This window comes from Canis lupus, chromosome 1, assembly GCF_003254725.2.
Source record: "Canis lupus dingo isolate Sandy chromosome 1, ASM325472v2, whole genome shotgun sequence".
Taxonomy (NCBI): Eukaryota; Metazoa; Chordata; class Mammalia; order Carnivora; family Canidae; genus Canis; species Canis lupus.
This window is the reverse complement of record NC_064243.1, coordinates 38056151-38077000: the sequence shown is the minus strand read 5'-3', so window position 1 is coordinate 38077000 and position 20850 is coordinate 38056151. Positions and strand designations below refer to the sequence as shown.

The following is a 20850-nucleotide window of genomic DNA, read 5'->3' as shown; positions in this document are numbered from 1 at the left end:
CCTTCCTTCCTTCCTTCCTTCCTTCCTTCCTTCAATAATTCATGATTTGTAATTTGACTGGGTGCAAAATTCTAGACTGATAATTATTTTTGTTCAGCACCTTGAAGGTAGGACATTATTTCTCCCTGATCCTCTGTTGCTCACATAAGTCTGCAATCAGGGTTAGTTCTTTCTCCTTTGTAACTATTTGGAATTTCTCTTCTTCCTTGATGACCTATAGTTTTATCAGTCTGTTTTGATATACAATTGACCCTTGAACAACACAGGGGTTAGGAATGCCACTACCCTTCCCCACCCAGTAAAAAGTCCACATACAACTTTTAAAAAAATTTAATTCCAAATAGTTAAAATATAGTGTTATAATAGTTCCAGGTGTACAATATAGTGAGTGATTCAACAATTCTTTACTCAGTGCTCATTACAGTAAGTGTACTCTTAATCTCTTTCACTTATTTCATCCATCCCCCACCCACCTCTGGTAACCTTCTGGGTAACCATTAGTTTTTTCTCTATATTTAAGAGCCTACTTTTTGGTTTGTCTCTTTTTTGTCATTGTTTATTTCCTAAATCCCACAAATGAGTGAAATCTTATGGTATTTGTCTTTCCATGACTGACTTATTTCACTTAGCACTATACTTCCTAGATTCATCCATGTTGTTGCAAAAGGCAACATTTCATTCTTTTTATGGCTGAGCAATATTATATGGTATATTATATATATACCATATATATACCATTTCTTCTTTACCCATTCATCTATTGATGAACACTTGGGCTGTTTCCATATGTGGCTATTACAAATAATGCTGCAATAAACCTAAAGGTTAATATATCTTTTTGAATGAATATTTTTGTATTCTTTGGGTAAATACCCAGTAGTGGAATTACTGGATCATATTGTAGTTCTATTTTTTAATCTTTTGAAGAAACTTCATTACTGTTTTCCACAGTGACTGCACCAGTTTGCATTTCTACCAACAGTGCATGAGGGTCCTTTTTCTCTACATCTTCACCACCACTTCTTTCTTATATTTCTTATTTTAACCATTCTGACAGGTATGAAGTGATATCTCATTGTGGTTTTGATTTGCATTTCCCTCATGATGAATGATGTTGAGCATATGTGTCTGTTGGCCATTTGTATGTTTCCTTTGGAGAAAAATATCTGTTCATTACTTCTGCTCTTTTTAAGTGGACTATTTGTTTTTATTGGGATATTGAGTGGTATAAATTCTTTATGTATTTTGGATACTAACCCCCTCTTGGATATATTATTTGCAAATATCTTCTCCCATTCAGTAGATTGCCTTGTAGTTTTGTTGACTGTCTCCTTTGCTGTACAGAAACTTTTTATTTTGATGTAGTCCCAATAGTTAATTTTTTCTTTTGTTTCCCTTGCCTCAGGAGACATATCTAGAAAAATGTTGACATGGCTGATGTCAAAAAAATAACTGCCTGTGCTCTCTTCTAGGATTTTTATGGTTTAAAGTCCCACATTTAGGTCTTTAATCCATTTTGAGTTTATTTTTGTGTGTGGTGTAAGCAAGTCATCCAGTTTCATTCTTTTCCTGCCTAGTTTTCTTAGCTCCACTTTTTGAAGAGACTTGTCTTTTTCCCATTGCATATTCATACCTTCTTTGTCAAAGATTAATTGACCATGTAATTGTTGATTTATTTCTGGGCTCTCTATTCTGTTCCATTAATCTATGTGTATATTTTTGTGCCACTACCATACTGTTTTGATGACCACAGCTTTGTAGTATATCTTGAAATCTGAGATTGTGATACTTCCAGTTTTGTTCTTTTTCAAGACTGCTTTGGCTATTTGGGCTCCATACAAATGTTAGGTTTTGTGGTTCCATACAAATGTAAGGATTATTTGTTCTATTTCTGTGAAAGATTCTGTGAATATTTTGATAGGGATTGCCTTAAATCTGTAGATTGCTTTGGGCGATATGGAGATTAGTTCTTCCAGTCTGTGAATATGGAATATCTTTTCATTTTTTTTGTGTGTAGTCTTTCACCTCCTTGGTTAAATTTATTCCTAGATATTTTATTATTTTTGGTGCAATTGTAAGTAGGCTTATTTTCTTAATTTCTCTTTCTGCTACTTCATTATTAGTGTATAGAAATGCAACAGATTTCTGTATACTGATTTTGTATCTTGCAATATTACTGAATTCATTTATTGGATTAGTAGATTTTTTGGTGGAATTTTTAGGGTTTTCTCTATATAATAACATGTCATCTGCAAATAGTGAAAGTTTTACTTCTTCCTTACCAATTTGGATGCCCTTTATTCATTCTTCTTGTCTGATTGCTATGGCAAAGACTTCCAGTACTATGTTGAATAAAATTTTGGAGAGTGGACATTCTTGTCTTGTTCCTGACCTTAGGAGAAAAACTCAGTTTTTCACCATTGAGTATGATGTTAACTGTGGGTTTTTCATATATGGCTTTTATGATGTTGAGGTATGTTCCTTCTAACTTTGTTGAAGGTTTTCATTATGAAGGCTATTGTACTTTGTGAAATGCTTTTTCTGCATCTATTGAAATGCTCATATGGTTTTTATCCTCTTTCACGTACAACTTTTGACTTCCCCAAAACTTAACTCGTAATAGCCTACTGTCGATCAGAAGCCTTAACAAAAACAGAAACAATATATATTTTGTATGTTATAAATATTTTATACTGTACTCTTACAATAAAGTATGTGAGAGAAAATAAAGCATTATGAAGAAAGTCATAAGAAAGTGAAAATACATCTATAGTACTATGCTGCATTTACTGAAAAAATCTGCATTTAAGTGGCTTGTGTAGTTCAAACCCATGTTGTGCAAGGTTCAACCATGTACTTTTTAAAATAAGCTTCATCCAACCTTGGCATTCAGTGGATTTTTAACTCTGAGGAATCAACTCTTTTTCTAATTCTATAACTTTCTCAGCCATTGATTAAATAATATGTCCTATACTTTTCACCATAGAAGTGTCTATTAGAAAAATATGAGGGCTTTAGGGATGCTTGGGTGGCTCAGTGGTTGAGCACCTAACTTTGGCCCAGGGCATGATCCTGGGCATGATCCCACATCAGGCTCCCTGCATGAAGCCTGCTTCCTGTGTGTCTCGCATGAATAAATAAATAAAATCTTAAAAAAAAAAAAAGAAAGAAAAATATCAGGGATTTTTTATTTGTCCTCTTTATTGCTTAAATTTTCTACGTATTTCATTTCTTTATATTTGCAATGTTATGGCAGACATTCTTAATTTTATCTTTTAATTCACTTAAATTTATATTAACCTTATCAAGTCCATCATTTAGCTCATCTGGTGTGCTTTTCATTTTAAATGACAATATTTTATTTCTATAATTTCTGTTTTATAACTGCTTTGTTTCACAACTGTCTAATCTTATCTCATAAGTGCTAATATTCCTAACAATTTTAACTGAATTTCTCTCGAAATGCTTTTGTGTCTATTTTCTCATACAGACTTTCTTACTTATATGTCAATCAGTTGTCATTTATAACAATGGTATGCCTTTTATATTTTTAAATTATTGCTCAGTTTTACTCCTTGGGAATTGATGTTCATGTAAGTTTCAGCCTCCTACCATTTGTGGGGTGCAAGACTTAGTTTCCAGATCTGCTTTTGTCAATATCCCAAATCTCACAGCCTATGCATGGTCCCAGCTTTCATGAGTCTTTTTGTTTCAACTTTAGCTTACCTCTGTGGAATATTTATTTATGGAAACTGGAGTTTTTATTTTTCCTATTTGGAGCTCAATTAAATACTTTGAAAAATTATCTCTGTTTTTATATATTTGGAAGAGAGAGTATGTTGTGTCAGCCATATTTATCTTATTAGTCTTTAAAGAATATTTGTAATAAAGATGCATGATAAAAGAACAGTGGTTTGAGAGAAAAACTAGTGAATAAAAGAACTTCTAGAATAGAAGATAGTAAAATGTGTTTGTGGAAAGAAGTAATGGTGGAACCAGAGAGAATAATTCCACTAAAAAGTAGGGGGCTGGGTGTTGGTAGTGATCTCTCCTTTCTCATTCATGATTTTATTAATTTGAGTCTTCTCTCTCTTCTTTTTAATAAGGCTGGCTAATGGTTTAGCTATCTTATTAATTCTTTCAAAGAACCAACTCCTGGTTCTGTTGATCTGTTCCACAGTTCTTCTGGTCTCGATTTCGTTGAGTTCTGCTCGAATCTTTATTAACTCCCTTCTTCTCTTGGGTGTAGGATCTATTTGCTGTTTTTTCTCTAGCTCCTTTATGTGTAAGATTAGCTTTTGTATTTGAGTTCTTTCCAGTTTTTGAATGGATGCTTGTATTGCGATGTATTTCCCCCTTAGGACTGCTTTTGCTGCATCCCAAAGATTTTGAACGGTTGTATCTTCATTCTCATTAGTTTCCATGAATCTTTTTAATTCTTCCTTAATTTCCTGGTTGACCCTTTTATCTTTTAGCAGGATGGTCCTTAACCTCCACGTGTTTGAGGTCCTTCCAAACTTCTTGTTGTGATTTAGTTCTAATTTCAAGGCATTATGGTCTGAGAATATGCAGGGGACAATCCCAATCTTTTGGTATCGGTTCAGACCCGATTTGTGACCCAATATGTGGTCTATTCTGGAGAAAGTTCCATGTGCGCTTGAGAAGAATGTGTATTCAGTTGAGTTTGGATGTAAAGTTCTGTAGATATCTGTGAAATCCATCTGGTCCAGTGTATCATTTAACGCTCTCGTTTCTTTGGAGATGTTGTGCTTAGAAGACCTATCGAGTATAGAAAGAGCTAGATTGAAGTCACCAAGTATAAGTGTATTATTATCTAAGTATTTCTTCACTTTGGTTAATAATTGCTTGATATATTTGGCAGCTCCCACATTTGGGGCATATATATTGAGGATTGTTAAGTCTTCTTGTTGAATAGATCCTTTAAGTATGATATAGTGTCCCTCTTCATCTCTCACTACAGTCTTTGGGGTAAATTTTAGTTTATCTGATATAAGGATGGCTACCCCTGCTTTCTTTTGAGGACCATTCGAATGGTAAATGGTTCTCCAACCTTTTATTTTCAGGCTGTAGGTGTCCTTCTGTCTAAAATGAGTCTCTTGTAGACAGCAAATAGATGGGTCCTGCTTTTTTATCCAGTCTGAAACCCTGCGCCTTTTGATGGGGTCATTAAGCCCCTTCACATTCAGAGTTACTATTGAGAGATATGAGTTTAGTGTCATCATGATATCTATTCAGTCCTTGTTTTTGTGGACTGTTCCACTGAACTTCTTCTTAAAGGGGAATTTTAAGAGTCCCCCTTAAAATCTCTTGCAGAGCTGGTTTGGAGGTCACATATTCTTTTAGTTGCTGCCTGTCTTGGAAGCTCTTTATCTCTCCTTCCATTTTGAATGAGAGCCTTGCTGGATAAAGTATTCTTGGTTGCATGTTCTTCTCATTTAGGACCCTGAATATATCCTGCCAGCCCTTTCTGGCCTGCCAGGTCTCTGTGGAGAGGGCTGGGGGCTGAGAGAATCATAGAAGAGACTGAAGGAGATGGTATCACAAGTCCAAGCAGGACTTTTGTAGAACTTAAGATGAGGACATAGATTTGGCATGAGTTGAAACTGGTCAGATAATTCAGGCATCACGTCATGGAGGTTATGTTAAGCCATGCTTAGAGTATTAACTCTTTAGAGGCATAACTTTGAATATATGTATATAATATCCTCTCCATACACTTACCAGTTCTCTGACAGCAGCTAGATATCTCAAGATTTTTTTTTTTTGATATCTCAAGATTTAATTCAATTCTGGCATTATCTATCTGGTATTAGTGTCAGATACCACAAATTAAGAACTGAGTTCCACAAGACTACTCCCTCACACCACTACAGATACCAGTTCAAGTCCAAGTTGTCACTTGTGCTTCTAACTGAACAGCCATAAAACAGGTTGTCATGAGCACACTATGAAGGGACATACACGAGTTGTGTATTTCCACAATGTCAGCTTTATTCAATCATAAAGCAAAGTTAAATCACAATTATAAAGCAGGTTCAGGATTTCAAACTCATGACATTTCACCATGTGATTAAACTTGGCTTCTTACACAGCACACAGAGCAGGGCATAAGACAAACCACAAAACAAACAAGATAACAGAAGGGTGTAGGAAGTTAACGAACCAAATGTGAAATCAGTCTGTGGGTATGCAGTTGAGATAAGGCCTCGGTCTGGTCTGGGTCTACTCTCAGCAGTTACTGCTGCTTATGTTTAAGCAGTGAAGGATCTTGGTTCTGTTCAGAAATCAAACCAGCAGAGCCTTCAGTGGCAGTTGCCTTTTTTAAGTGGTCAGACATAGAGGAGTCATGTCTGAAGAGTCTGACAGTTTGCTGCCCATATCCTCCCTTTTTAAAAGGGATTTGATTGGTTTGGGGCCCCTGCAGACCTCCTCTGGTTCTGCTCATTATCAGTTCTGGGGTGTGGGATGACGTTGCTCCCAGTGATATCTCCTAGCTGCGATACTTTTAACTGCTTGTGTCATTGCTTGACTCAGGCTCCCACTTGACATGAGAGACTCCATTTTGCTATCTACACAGAGGCTCCCATGATCCCCTCCTTGGGTTTGACAATTTGCTCACAGAACTCCGGAAAATAGTTTACCTACCTGATTACAAGTTTATTATAAAAATACACAATTCAGAAACAGCCAGATGGAAGAAATGCACACATCAAGATTTGGGGGAATGGGTAGAACTTCTATGCCCTCTCCAGGTGCACCATCCTCCCAACACTTCCACATGTTCAACCCAGAAGTTCTTTAATTCCCTTTGGTTAGGACTTTTTATAGAGGTTTCATTACATAGACACGATTGATTAAATCACTGGCTATTGATAATTACTCAATCTCCAACCCCTCTACTTCATAAATGTCAGAAGTAGAGTTGAAAGTTCCAACCCTATAATTACTTGGTTGGTTCCCTTGACAATCATCTCTCCATTGTAGGTGGGGTATCTGGGAGCTTCTAGCCACCAGTCATCCCATTAGCATACAAAAAAACCCACTTATTTCTTCAGAGATTCCAAAGATTTTAGGAACTGTGTGCTAGGAAATAGGGGTAAACACCAAATATATATGCTTATGTATACATTTTATTATGTCACAACTCAATATACACCCAGATAATAAATCTGTCTGAGTTGAATTCTAATGATTCAACTCACAGGAAATTATTGTGTAAACCAGAATACCAATGTTTTACAATGGAAAGTAAACATTTCACAAGGACTGGACTGTTTCTGTGGGCTGATCAGCGTATTCTCTTACAGAAGAAAGTTACCTAGGAAGCCAAATTACAAGCAGTGGATTTGTTGGTGAGTAAAGAATCAGAATAACAAAAGCTAATTGTAATATTAATAGTTAATGCCTATAGAGCTATGGTAGCACAAAGTACTACATAGGAATGTACCTTTCAAAAGAACTAGTTAAATTAGACCAACGGTCAAGGGACAGCTTTATAGTACAGGGTCATACTGCCCTTTGACACCATTTTTCTATGTTTCATGTTTATTGCTTTTATTTACACATTAAAATGAACAGTGGCAAACAATTACTACCATTATTAGTAAATTTCTACAGCTATAATTCCAGTCTCCATCACTTCTAATTGATAGTGCATGCAGGCTATGTATAAATCAACTTACCTAATTTTCACAGTTACATGAAATACGTAGCCTTAACCTTATTCCAAAGATGAGAAAGCTGAGACATTAAAAAGTTATATAAATTGAATAAAACTACATTAGAAATAGTTTACTTGAATTTAAATTGTTTGCCTTGAAATTTCATGTCTTTGAGATCAGTTGATTAACTATAAGCCCAGATAGGTTAATTATTTTCTGATAGGATGCTGAAGCCACTGAGCCTGGATGTTCCTGAAGCACTTTAGCCACTCATTACTGAGGGACACTTCTTGTACAGATGGCTAATCTCATTAATTACACTTCTCCCAATTTCATTCTCAGCATGCAACTAGAAGTTATGAGGAATATCTTGCTGACAACCCCCATCTGCCTTACTAGAATATCTCTGTAAGCAAAATAGATTCATCTTCTTCTGAAATAAGAGTCAGAGGGAAGGAAAGGACATGGGTGCAATAGTGAAAAATTGGGAAAGCACAAGAGTTAAAGAGGGAAAATTTATATGTAGTAATTTATGTGTTCTCGGTGAAGTAGTAGCTAAAGTCATCCTTTTGCTCTAATGGTGAAAGTTGCATTTTTGAGGTCAGTGCCTTTAGTGATATTTAAATTTCAACCAGGCAATATCAGGGAAAGAAAGATGATAAGCTATAGGTGAGAATAAATGTCTAGAGATCCAAAAAAGTAGAGTCACAAAATCTACTTTAGTAATACTCTGCTGAGGAAGTTGAGAGAGTAACCAGTAAGTTTATGTACATAGAGGTGCCCAATATAAGATGGATATCTGCTCTTGGGTTTAAAACAGAGATCTAGAATGGAGTTATGGCTTTGAGAGTCATCAGCTTGACCAGTACTTGATACTTGAAGCAAATGTAATGAATGAGATGACCCAATCAAATATATAGACCTGGAAAGCAACAAGGCAGAGTGGAATCCTAGAGATGAGATAAATGTTGGGCAGGGCAAGGGTAGCCCTCAGTGGAAACCAAGAAAAAGCAATGAGAAATATGGAGGAAGCCCAAAAATGGAAAGACAAGGAAATCTGTGTTTAAGATAATACACATAGTCAGATGCCTAGGTGGCTTAGTGGTTGAGTGTCTGCTTTTGGCTTAGTTCATGATCCCAGGGTCCTGGGACCAAGTCCTGCATTGGGCTCCCCACAGGGAGCCTGCTTCTCTCTCTGCCTATGCCTCTAGCTCTCTCTGTGTCTCTCATGAATAAATAAATAAAAATCTTTAAAAAAAGATAATACACATAGTCTGTGTATGTCTGAGTCATCATCATATGCACTTTTTAGACAGTGCACACACATCATAAATACTGGATGATAGAAATGATTTTATTTTTCTAATAATTTCTTCAAGATGCTTGAGAGGCGATTGGTAACATGTAAAGAACATTGATTTTTACAATTAGGAGCCCTAGGCTTAGTCTTAGTTATTAGATGTTCTCTATGACTTTGTGACCTACTTTCTCTCAGCATCAATGTTTATGAGACTTTTTTATACACAGAGAGCCACTCTATAAAAAAAGATTTTAAAAAAAGTTGTTTTTTTAATTTTATTTTTATTTTTATTTTTATTTTTATTTTTTTATTTTTTAAAAAAGTTGTTTAAAGTAAGAAGCTTAACTATTTATTATTAAACTTGTTTAAAAAAATAACTTGTGGGGACGCCCAGCAGCCAAAATGAAGGTGAAGATGCTGAGCCGGAACCCGGACAACTAGTCTGCGAAAACCAAGCTGGACTTACAACGAGTTCCAAGAAACTATGATCCTACCTTACATCCTTTTGAGGTCCCAATAGAGTATGTAAGAGCTTTAAATGCTACCAAACTGGAACGGGTATTTGCAAAACCATTTCTTGCTTCCCTGGATGGTCACCGAGATGGAGTCAATTGCTTGGCAAAGCATCCAAAGAGCCTGGCTGCTGTCCTTTCTGGGGCATGTGATGGAGAGGTTAGAATTTGGAATTTGACTAAACGAAAATGTATCCGCACAATACAAGCACATGAAGGTTTTGTACGAGGAATATGTACTCGATTTTGTGGGACTTCTTTTTTTACTGTTGGTGATGACAAAACTGTGAAGCAGTGGAAAATGGATGGACCAGGCTATGGAGAAGAGGAGGAACCATTGCATACAATACTAGGAAAGACAGTGTATACAGGAATTGATCATCACTGGAAAGAAGCTGTTTTTGCCACATGTGGACAGCAAGTAGACATTTGGGATGAGCAAAGAACAAGTCCTATATGTTCAATGACCTGGGGATTCGACAGTATAAGTAGTGTTAAATTTAATCCAATTGAGACATTTCTCTTGGGAAGTTGTGCTTCTGACAGAAATACAGTACTATATGATATGAGGCAAGCTACTCCCCTGAAAAAGGTCATCTTAGATATGAGGACAAATACAATATGTTGGAACCCTATGGAAGCTTTCATTTTTACTGCAGCAAATGAAGATTACAACTTATATACTTTTGATATGCGTGCACTGGACACTCCCGTAATGGTACACATGGATCATGTATCTGCGGTGCTTGATGTGGATTATTCTCCCACTGGGAAAGAGTTTGTGTCAGCTAGTTTTGATAAATCTATTCGTATCTTTCCTGTGGACAAAAGTAGAAGCAGGGAGGTCTATCACACAAAGAGAATGCAACGTGTTATCTGTGTGAAATGGACTTCTGACAGCAAATATATTATGTGTGGATCTGATGAAATGAACATTCATCTATGGAAAGCTAATGCTTCTGAAAAATTGGGTGTGCTTACATCACGAGAAAAAGCAGCCAAAGATTATAACCAGAAGTTGAAGGAGAAATTTCAACATCATCCTCACATAAAACGCATTGCTCGGCACCTACCAAAATCCATCTACAGCCAGATCCAGGGACAGCGCATCATGAAGGAAGCTCCCCGACGAAAGGAGGTGAATCGTCTCAAACACAGCAAGCCCGGATCCGTGTCGATTGTCCCAGAGAAGAAGAAACACATAGTGGCAGTTGTGAAATAATACTTGGTATCCCTACCAATCCTGAGGTCTAATCATTTGTTACCTATTGATATGCGGACTCTGCAAATAAAGTACTGGTTCTAGAATAATAACACACGGTTTAGTTACAGGTAGAGCACTATGTACCGTGAGAAATGGTCCTGAAAGGTGGCCTGGTTGTTAAGACTGTCCAACATTTTAACCCTGATCTGCTTTCTTATTTCACTCAAGAATACAGTATTTGCAAACTAACTGTTTATTACCGTTAGAAATTGCAGATATACTTCCTCTTTGACCTGTTATTGTAGATATACTATACATTTGAATTTATGTTTAAGACCAAACCTCTCATTTGTTACCTTTAATGCTACTTTGGGTAACTACTGCAGTGATTCTTCCTGATGATACATAACATGTGGAAGAATTATGTCAGAACTTTCTCAATTCAATTTTCTGTGCTTTATTTTTATTTGGCTTTTTGAGAGTTTAAAGATGATCAGTCTGCATTTATATAACTTTTATAAGAATTATAACTTATGGTTTAAGATGATAAAACATCCTTTTCTCTGCATTGTAAAAAAAAATAACTTGTGATGGGAAAAATGTAAATGACAGTGGAGATAATGTTTGTCTTAAAACACTAACGAGTTTTCACATCTATAGAAGTTTAATTCATACATATATTGTGTTTGAGAGAATAGTTTATTCACTCTTATTAGGGATGCTTTTTTGAATTTTTGTTCTTTATATTTATTTATTCTTTATATTTATTTATTTATATATTCTTTATATGTTATGAGGTATGTTCAGGATTGTCTTCATGTGGAACTATCCATATGCTATTAAAATTATTTCTTTATCTCTAACATAAATTTTGCCTAAAATCTCTATTCCCTAATATTACTATAGCAATAGTATATTTTGTTATTTTAGTATTGTTTATCTTTTGGTGTTTTTTAAATGTAATACTTTTGTATATTTAGGTATTAAGTACATTGTGTGTAAACAACAAATAACTTTTTAAAAAGTCCTATCTTAAAATCTCTGTTTTTTTTATGGTTAAAAATAATCCATTTATTACTTGTATTTCTTGTGATTAATAATTTGGATTCATTTTGATTACCTTAGTTTACCTCTTCTATTTATAATGGTGCTTTGTTGTTGGTTGCCTCTTGTTTTTGTCTGGCAACTTATTTTTGAATAATTGGTTACCTTTTATAAAATCATAAGACAGATTTTTTCCATTGTCTCCTGATCTTTATATTTGCTGATATGAAATCTGCAAACCTTTTAATGGTCACTTTTTAATTAATTAATTAATTAATTAATTAATTATTTTAAAAGATCTTATTATTTATTTGAGAGAGAGAGAGAGAGCATGAGCTGGAAGTGGGGGACAGAGGAAGGGGAAGAGAGAGAAGCAGACTCCCCACTGAGCAGGGAATCCAATGTGGGGCTCATCCCAGGACCCCAGGACCATGACCTGAGCTGAAGGCAGATGCTTAACCGACTGAGCTACGTAGGCACCCCAATGGTCACTTTTTTAGAGATGATCTCTATTTCTCCAACTTGGTTTCAATATTTTCTCTTTGATTTGGTATTATGAAAATTTATTCTGGTGTGCCTTGTGCAAATTTATTTTTTTTATCCTCAGGATTTTACTATATTTGCTTACATTGTGGACTGATGATCTCTTCTGGAAAGTTCTCTGCTATTTATCTTTAAATTTCTACATTGCCACTATTTTCTCTGTTATCCTTCTGACTCTCCTATTGAAAGTGTTTTAGACTTTTTCAATTTATTCTTCATGTTTTAACTGTGTATTTATATTTTCTATTGTTTGTAGTCCTGGGTAATTTTTTCCAGACTATTTCCCAGTTCACCTATCTTCTCTGGCTATGTAATGCACAACTTTACCCATTCCTTGCTTTATTTTAGTGATAATTATTTCTTAATTTCTAGAAATATGTTTAAATCTTTTCTAATCAGTGTTTTTAAACAGTGTCATTAACTTTATTAGTGCTTTATTTCACATTCTTATTTTTTAATCACTTAAATATACTTATTTGGGAATCTTTTTATATGCTATTTTAAGGTTTTAATTAGCATGCTAATTATTCTCTTGTATTGCTGACTTTCTCATAGTATTCTATTTCTTTGTATTATAATTTCTTAGGGTTAGCTCACCTTCACAATTATTTATTTGTGGGAGTCGTGTGATCTGAGTTCTTTTCAAGGTATTGTCTTTTTGTTGTTTGTTTACTTCTGTGAGAGATACTATTTTCCATTGATCTAGAATTGTTTTTTTTTTTAAACTCATTTCCCAAATTAAGTGTCCTGTGCCAATTGGCATAGTACCCATTTAGATCTCACACCTAATTAGATATACAATTTTAATTTCTCTTGGGAAATTTAACTTTTCCCTATCCAATATTTTTAACACACTACAGATTTCTTTGACACTTCCAGTTCCCTTTGCATGGAAAACATGGCTATTTTAAGTTCCTGGCTTTATTTAAGTGCATTATTTCCATGTCTCATGTTCCTAGATAGGTGTTAAAAACCTAGCTTTTTGCTATCAGGATTTATGTTGAGATCTGATGGGTTTATTTTCTTCCAGAGGCAGGGACATCACCTCTTATATTTATTCTTTCATTTGTGAACTATTTATATATTTTTTATTTCCTTTAGGATCATTTTTGTATTTCAAAAGTCTTATATTTACTAAGTATTTTTATGTATATTTGGAGTGGAAATAGAGTCTACAATAACTGAGCCACTCATATTCCCAAAGGAGAAAGAAAACCTGTAGTAGGCTAATTTTAGTTAATATATATCTTTGGAAAAAAATGGATTTTCAAATATTTTACAGTTTAATCGCTTTATTTATGCAATCTATCTGTCCTGGCCCCACTGTTTGGAAATATAAGGTAGTTTAAAGCTTTTAGAGTGGGTTTCAGGAGTCTATGCATGGCTTTATTTTATTGGAAAATTTTCAACCTTCATATAATATGTTCTAAAACTTGCATTAAAGCTATACTCTTTAGCACTGAATGTGAGAGAAATAATAATTCTGTTGCTGTTTTTCAAACATTAGCTCATTAAACTTCACTGGGAATTTGACATTGCTTTGACATTGCTCTTCTTTCTTTTTGTATCCAGTAACGTGAAATTGATAACACTTCTTGGTCTCATCTGCTGCTTCTTACCTACCTGACCCTTGCTGTCTCTTGTTGGACTTTTGTTTAGGCTTTTCACCCTGAGTACCTCAACCTACTTCTCACTATGCACCACCCTGCTATATGGAGCTACTCCTGTAAGAGTCAACAGACATGATGCAGATGTGTTCTCCTTGGAGAGTGAATGAAATATGTGAACATGAGCATTTGGAGTTCCCCAAAAAGATATGTTGAAGTCTTATGCAATATCTGCGAATTATGACTTTTACTGGAGATAATTTGTAGATGTAATCAAGTTAAGATGAGGTCATTACAGTGGCCCCTAATCCAGTATGTTTATTGTCCTCATTAGAAGTGGCAAATGATATGTGAAGTCCTAGACACACCAGGAGAATGCTGTGTGATGACAGAGGCAAACACTGGAATGATGTGGCTACAAGGCAAGGAATACTAAGGATCCATGGCTTCTTCTAGAATTTATGAAGAAGCAAGGGAAGATTTTCCCCTTCAGCTTCAGGGAGACCACAGCACTGCCAACAACTCCAATTCAGACTTCTGGCCTCCAGGATTGTGAGACAATAGATTTCTGTTGCTTTAAGGCACTCAGTTTGTGGTGCTTTGTTACAGCAGCCCTAGGAAACTAATATAGGTCCTTTAGGGAAGCCTTGACTTTCTGCATTAATGAGCATTGGCATCTCTTAAGCCTTTGCACACAGCGAAGATCACAAAATCCTGTCATCAGACTTGAAAACCTTTTAAGATGAATACCTATGAGCTTCCATTTTTTTGTTCTTTTTTCCTCATAAGTGGTCGCCTTTTCTTAGGCTTCAGGAGAGAATCTTCTCATTCAGTGAGGAAATGAGATTGCCCACCTTTTTCTTCACTCAGTCTGGCTCACTGATGAGGAGAGACTTTGGGCCACTGCCCCATCTACCTCCCATGGCATCTCTCTCCTGCCAGCCTGGGAGTACAGCAAGAGATAAAATGTGGAGATGGTTTAAGAAGATGTGGCAGCTTACCACTTTGTTCCCATCAAATTTTTCCTTTAAGATATTTTCACCCAGCTTCTCTACATGCTATATCCGTGATGAGTCAAGCAAGAGGAACTGCCTGCATTTCCTTTGGGGTTCACCACCCTTATACTTTAATAACAGCATATGCTGGCCCACTGCATTCTTTTCATAGATAACAGCTCTACTACAGCATCCCACTACTCTCTGGTAGAAGTCAACTTTTATGGATTGCTTTAAAATGACTTGGAGTGGGAGAAAAGTAGAATCATTCTGCTCTTTTTATAAAGGTCAGACTGACTGGCTGCCTCAAATAATCACACTTATTTTACTTAGTCATTTTTTCCCAAGCAAGTACGAATATATTTCTGATTTCATTTTCTCTCTGGTGACCCCCATCCACCCACTTACCACCCTTTCTACTTAGTATTTTCCCCTGCTGCCTCGCCCATCTATCTGCTTCCAATCAATTTCCAAAAGAAAGCTTTGCATAAAAGATGTGCCTATTAATTACAATTTTAAGAATTGTAGTTGATGGAAAATATGGCAAAAAATAAAAACTCTCAACTATGAGTCTTTGGGAGTGTGGTGGTACCAGGAGGGAAGAGTAGGTGCCTTTACATCTCAGAGCATGCACCCTCTCTGCCTTCCCTTCAGTCGTGCCCACTTAGTGCCTTGACATGGGCTCTGGGTTCCCTATGTCTCACATCCTCTTCCAGTACAATTGGTCCCCATTATCCTTTTTGATTTCATATTAGCTCTTTTATTTTGTGCACAAGGCGATAAATGATGAATAAATGTACAGGGTCTTCCTCTTTCATATGGTGTCAAACCCTGACTCTATTAGCTGTCAGCAATTTCTTTAACTTCTTTAGCTCTGATCAATTTTTTATCTGTAAAGTAGGAATGGTCACACCTCCATTGCTTACCTGGTATAAAAATTAAATAACAATGTTCATTCTTGGCCTTGAACAAGCATTCATTAAAACAGGTAACTGAGGGGATCCCTGGGTGGCTCAGTGGTTTAGCACCTGCCTTTGGCCCAGGGCGATATCCTGGAGTCCTGGGATCGAGTCCCACATCGGGCTCCCGGCATGGAGCCTGCTTCTCCCTCCTCCTGTGTCTCTGCCTCTCTCTCTCTCTCTCTCTCTCTCATAAATAAATAAATAAATAAATAAATAAATAAATAAATCTTTTTTTTTTTTTTTAAAGGTAACTGACTGTTATCATTGTGATTGTTAACATTTCACTCCATGCTCATTTCCAGTTGACTGCCAATATTTTACTGTAGGACTGATTCTTGTGTAGGTTTTTTTTTAAAGATCTTTATTTTGTGTACATCAAGAATCAGAAATCTTTGTCTACATACAAACAATTTTGCTATTGCTCTTTGAGGTTTCTTAGATGCCATTGCTCCTTAAGAGGCAGTATTGAAGGAAAGGAAGACAGCTAGTTCCTGTGTCTCTTGTGTCTGGGAGCCTTTGTTGAAGAGAGAATGCAAAGACCACTTTGATGGGCCAAGAAGAATCAGGCTGAAGTGGGCCTGGGATGGAGGGCAATGGTGGTATAGCCATGGGAAGGCCTTGCTGAGGAGCCTTGAGAGTACATAGTGTAAGGGCATGTGGAGCAGTGCTTTGATGCCAGAGCTCCAGTTGTTTATGTGCTCATTAATACATCTTTCTCCAACACTTATGTGAAGTCAATATTATACTAATTTTACAGATAGAGACCCAAGGAGCTGAGCTTGCTCTCTTCAAGGTCAGCCAGCCTGCCAGTGGGAGGGAAAACGTAACACCAAAGGAATTTCTTCCATCTTTCTCCAGAAAGGCAAATGCTAATAGTCCTTAAATAAATGACTCTTTCTATGTAGCTCCAACATGAATTTAAAATTAAGTAAAAATGAATGAAGTGAAGAAATTTCTGACCCTTTACCTTGAAAATTTAGAAGGTGATGAAGTTTTAAAATAAGTTCTATGTTATTTGTTGGTTGGTGAGGAAAAATGTTAATTAAATAAATTAGTTTGGAAGACCCAGAGTTTATCACCTTGTAAAGTTTTCCTCCTTTCTATGTGTGTTGGCAGGTTTTTGTGGAGTCGGTGACTTCCTCCCACCCCTTTGATAAAACTGCCTTTGAAACAAATAGCAGGAGAAAGCAAGTAGGAATTTCATTTTTAGATGTTATTTTCTTTCTGCCTCTATTTAATCAGTGGTTTGCTGGTTTGTTAACTTCATTTTGTCAGGGGATAAAAGTGAAGTAAGTCTTTATAAAAGATATTATCGATTTTACCTAACTCTAAAAGTGAACATGAAAAATTATATAACCCTTAAATGTCTTGGGCTTGGAGAAATGCCAGTGAAGAATTTATAAGGAACAAAGGATATATTTAAGCCCTTCCTTTTACTGTCTCTCTCTAGTGCACTTAGGATGAAAGAGCATGCAGTTGGGGAGATAGGATGATTGCTCGGAGTTGTTGAACTACCCTTTGCCAGCTATGAGAAATGGGAAGTCATTAGCCTTCTTGAAATTTCAGTTTCTTGCCCAAAATATGGTAGGAGTAGTAGCTTCTATCTATGTGGCTGATACAAGGAACAAATGAGATAACATGTGTAGTAGAACTTTGTAAATTATATACTGTGATGTGTCATGACCTGTAGCCAGGTCATGGTACTCAGATATTCAGCCAAACATTATTCTAGATGTTTCTGTGAAAGTCTTTTTTAGATGAGATTAACATTTAAATCAGTAGACTCTGAGTAAAGTATATTAGCCTCCATAATGTGAGTGGGAGTCATCCAATCAGTTGGAAAAGACTGACTTCTCTGGAAGAAGAGGAAATGCTGCCAGCAGACTGCTTCAGATTTGAACTGCGACTCTTCCCCAGGTCTCCAGCCTGCTGGCCTACCCTGTAGGTTTTGGACTAGTTAACCTCCACAATTCTGTGAGACAGTTCCTTAAAATAAATTTCTGTCTCTCTCTCCCTCTATATAAATGTATAGATCCTATTGGTTCTGTTTCTCTGAAACCCTCACTGATACACGTCATTATACAAAACAAAATATTTTGGATTAACACCTTATTTTTTCATTAAAAACATTTAATTTTCTTTCATTTCTTATATTCTGTTTCTAGAAAGGATATAACACCATGATAAAGAGATCTTCTTCCTTATATTTTTATCAGCTTTATTGATCCAAATACAGTAAAATTCACCAGTTTTTTGTCCAATTTGACAAATTTTCAGAATTTTGTACAGTAGCACAACCCACCACATTATTATGTAGAATATTTCTCTCACATCAACATTTCCAGCTGTGTTTGTAATCAGTTCCCTTCTCTAACCTTCTGGGCCTAGACAATCACTGATTTTTTTTTCTCGAATTTAATAAAAAGTGAACTCATAGAGTGCATAGTCTTTGTATTACTTAATGTAATACATTTGAATCATCCATATTGATGCACACATGTGTTTATGTTCCTTTTTTATTGCTGAGTAGTAGTCTATGATAGGAAAAGAATCACATTTTGTTTATATATGCTTCAGTTGACAGATATTTAGATTCTTTCCATTTTGGGATATTATGAAGGAAGCTGTTATGAACATTTGCATACAAATTTTTGTGTGGACATATGCTTTCTTTTCTCTAAGTAAATGTATAAAGGAGAAATTGCTGGGTCATAGAGTATGTGTATATTTATCTTTGTAAGAGGTGGCCAAACTGTTCTGAAATGTGTTCCATATGCAATGTATGGGGATTGCAGTTGCTTACCTTCTTTCTAAGGTAGTTGCAGTTGCTACCAATTCTTATGGACGGGTAATATCTCATTGTGGTTTCAGTTTGTATTTATTAATGGTTAATCACATTGAAGAGCTTTTCTTATGCTTCTTTGCCATCTATATATCTTCTCTTTTGAGCTCTCTATTCAAATCTACTATTCATTTAAAATATGGATTTTTCGTTATTAGATTGCATAGATTTTTTTATACGTTTGAATACAAATCATTTGTAGATCTATGCTTTATAAATATTTTCTCCTACCCTGTGGAATTGCTTTTTAATTTTCTTAAAAATCTTTTGAAAAACAAATGTTTTCATTCTTAAGAAATCTATTTTATCGGGATCCCTGGGTGGCGCAACGGTTTGGTGCCTGCCTTTGGCCCAGGGCGTGATCCTGGAGACCCGGGATCGAATCCCACGTCGGACTCCCGGTGCATGGAGCCTGCTTCTCCCTCTGCCTGTGTCTCTGCCTCATTCTCTCTCTCTCTCTATGACTATCACAAATAAATAAAAATTAAAAAAAAAAAAAAGAAATCTATTTTATCAATTTTTTGTGCTTCTTTGTGTCCTATTTAAAGAAATTTGGCCTAATTTAAGGTCACAAAGATTTTCTTCTATGTTTCCTCCCAGAAGTTTTGTAGTATTAGTTCCATATTGTAGGTCTATAATGCATTATAGTTAGATTTTGTAGGATGTGAGGTAAAGGTGGACTAAATTTATTTTGTTTTGACTTCAGATGTCCAATTGTTCAAGCACCATTTGTTGAAAAGATTGTTTCCCAAATGAATTACCTTGGCATGTTTTTGAAATCAATTGACTATATAAAGGTGAGTTTACTTCTAAAATCTCTATTTGAAAAAAAAATAAAAAATAAAAAAAAATAAAATCTCTATTTGGTTCCATTGACCTATTTTTATACCATATCATACTACTTTGGTTACTAAGTAGTATAGTAAATCTTGAAATCAATGGAGTATATTCTCCAACTTTTTAATTCTTTTCACATATTATTTTGAATAGTCTACATAAATTTTATAATCAAGCTGCCAATTTCCAAAAAAAAAGAAGAAAAAGAAATCTTGATCAGAGTTTTAATGGATTGCATTGTATCAATATTAGTTGGGTAAAATCATCTTTTTTTAAAAAACATTTTATTTATTTTATTCATGAGACACACACACACACACACACACACAGAGGCAGAGACACAGGCAGAGGGAGAAGTAGGCTCCACACAGGGAGCCCGATGTGGGACTCAATACCAGTACTCCAGGATCATGCTCTGGGCTGAAGGCAGGCACTAAACCGCTGAGCCACCCAGGGATCCCCAGGAAAATCATCTTTAAAATGTCAAGTCTTTTCTACACACACACACACACACACACACACACACACACATATACACTTTAGAACTAAAAATGATTTCAGTACAGTTGCAGGATACGAAAACAATACACAAAAATTAGTTGCATTCCTATATACCAACAATGAAGAATCAGAAAGTGAAATCAAGAAAACATATCATTTAAATTAGCATCAAAAAGAATAGATTACTTACAAATAATTTTAACTGAGGAGATAAAATATCTGTACACTGAAAACAATAAGACACTGGTAAGATAAGTTGAAGAGGCCCCAAATAAATGGAAAGATATTCCATGTTCATGGATCAGAAGAACTAATATTGTTAAAATGTCCATACTACTCAAAGCAGTCTGCAGATTCAATGTCATCCCTTCAAAATTCCAATGACATTTATCAGAAATAGAAAAAAAAAATCCTAAAATGTGTATGGAACTACAAAAACCCTGAGTAGCCAAAGCAAACTTGAGAAAGAAGAGAAAAACTGGAGGCATCATACTTCCTGATTCCAAACTCTGCTATAAAGCTACATTAGGGTACCTGGGTAGCTTAGTCAGGTAAGCATTTGTCTTTGGCCCAGGTCATGATCCCAGGGTCCTGGGATCAACTCCCGCCTTGGGCTCCCTGCTCAGTAAGGAGTCTGCTTCTCTCTCTTCCTCTGCACCCCCAGCTCTTGTTTGTGCTCTCTCTCTCAAATACATAAATAAAATCTTTTTTTTTTAAAGCTACAGTAACCAAAACAGTGTGGTTCTGGCATAAAAACAGACACATAGATCAGTGGAACAAAATAGAGAGCCCAGAAATAAACCCATGCATATAATAGTCAC

The 20850-nt window shown here is 35.7% G+C and overlaps 1 protein-coding gene across 40 annotated transcripts in view; it reads left to right on the top strand.

The window, feature by feature from the left end:
* LOC112644266 (DDB1- and CUL4-associated factor 13-like) overlaps positions 1–20850 on the top strand; it is a 205509-nt gene that overhangs the window by 105741 nt on the left and 78918 nt on the right. For 6 of the 40 annotated variants that reach the window (XM_049113553.1, XM_049113559.1, XM_049113549.1 and 3 more), the window contains 2 exons: positions 7329–7373; positions 9377–11266. The exons of 7 other annotated variants lie outside the window; for them this stretch is intronic. In XM_049113553.1, the coding sequence (XP_048969510.1) occupies positions 9796–10716 (921 nt within the window). In that variant the 5' untranslated portion in view covers positions 7329–7373; positions 9377–9795 and the 3' untranslated portion in view covers positions 10717–11266. Of the gene's footprint in view, positions 1–7328; positions 7374–9376; positions 11267–12871; positions 12933–13857; positions 13873–13944; positions 19366–19397; positions 19489–20850 lie in introns of those variants that run through there. 27 more of the 40 variants (XR_007412643.1, XR_007412629.1, XR_007412624.1 and 24 more) reach the window with 19 other exon arrangements.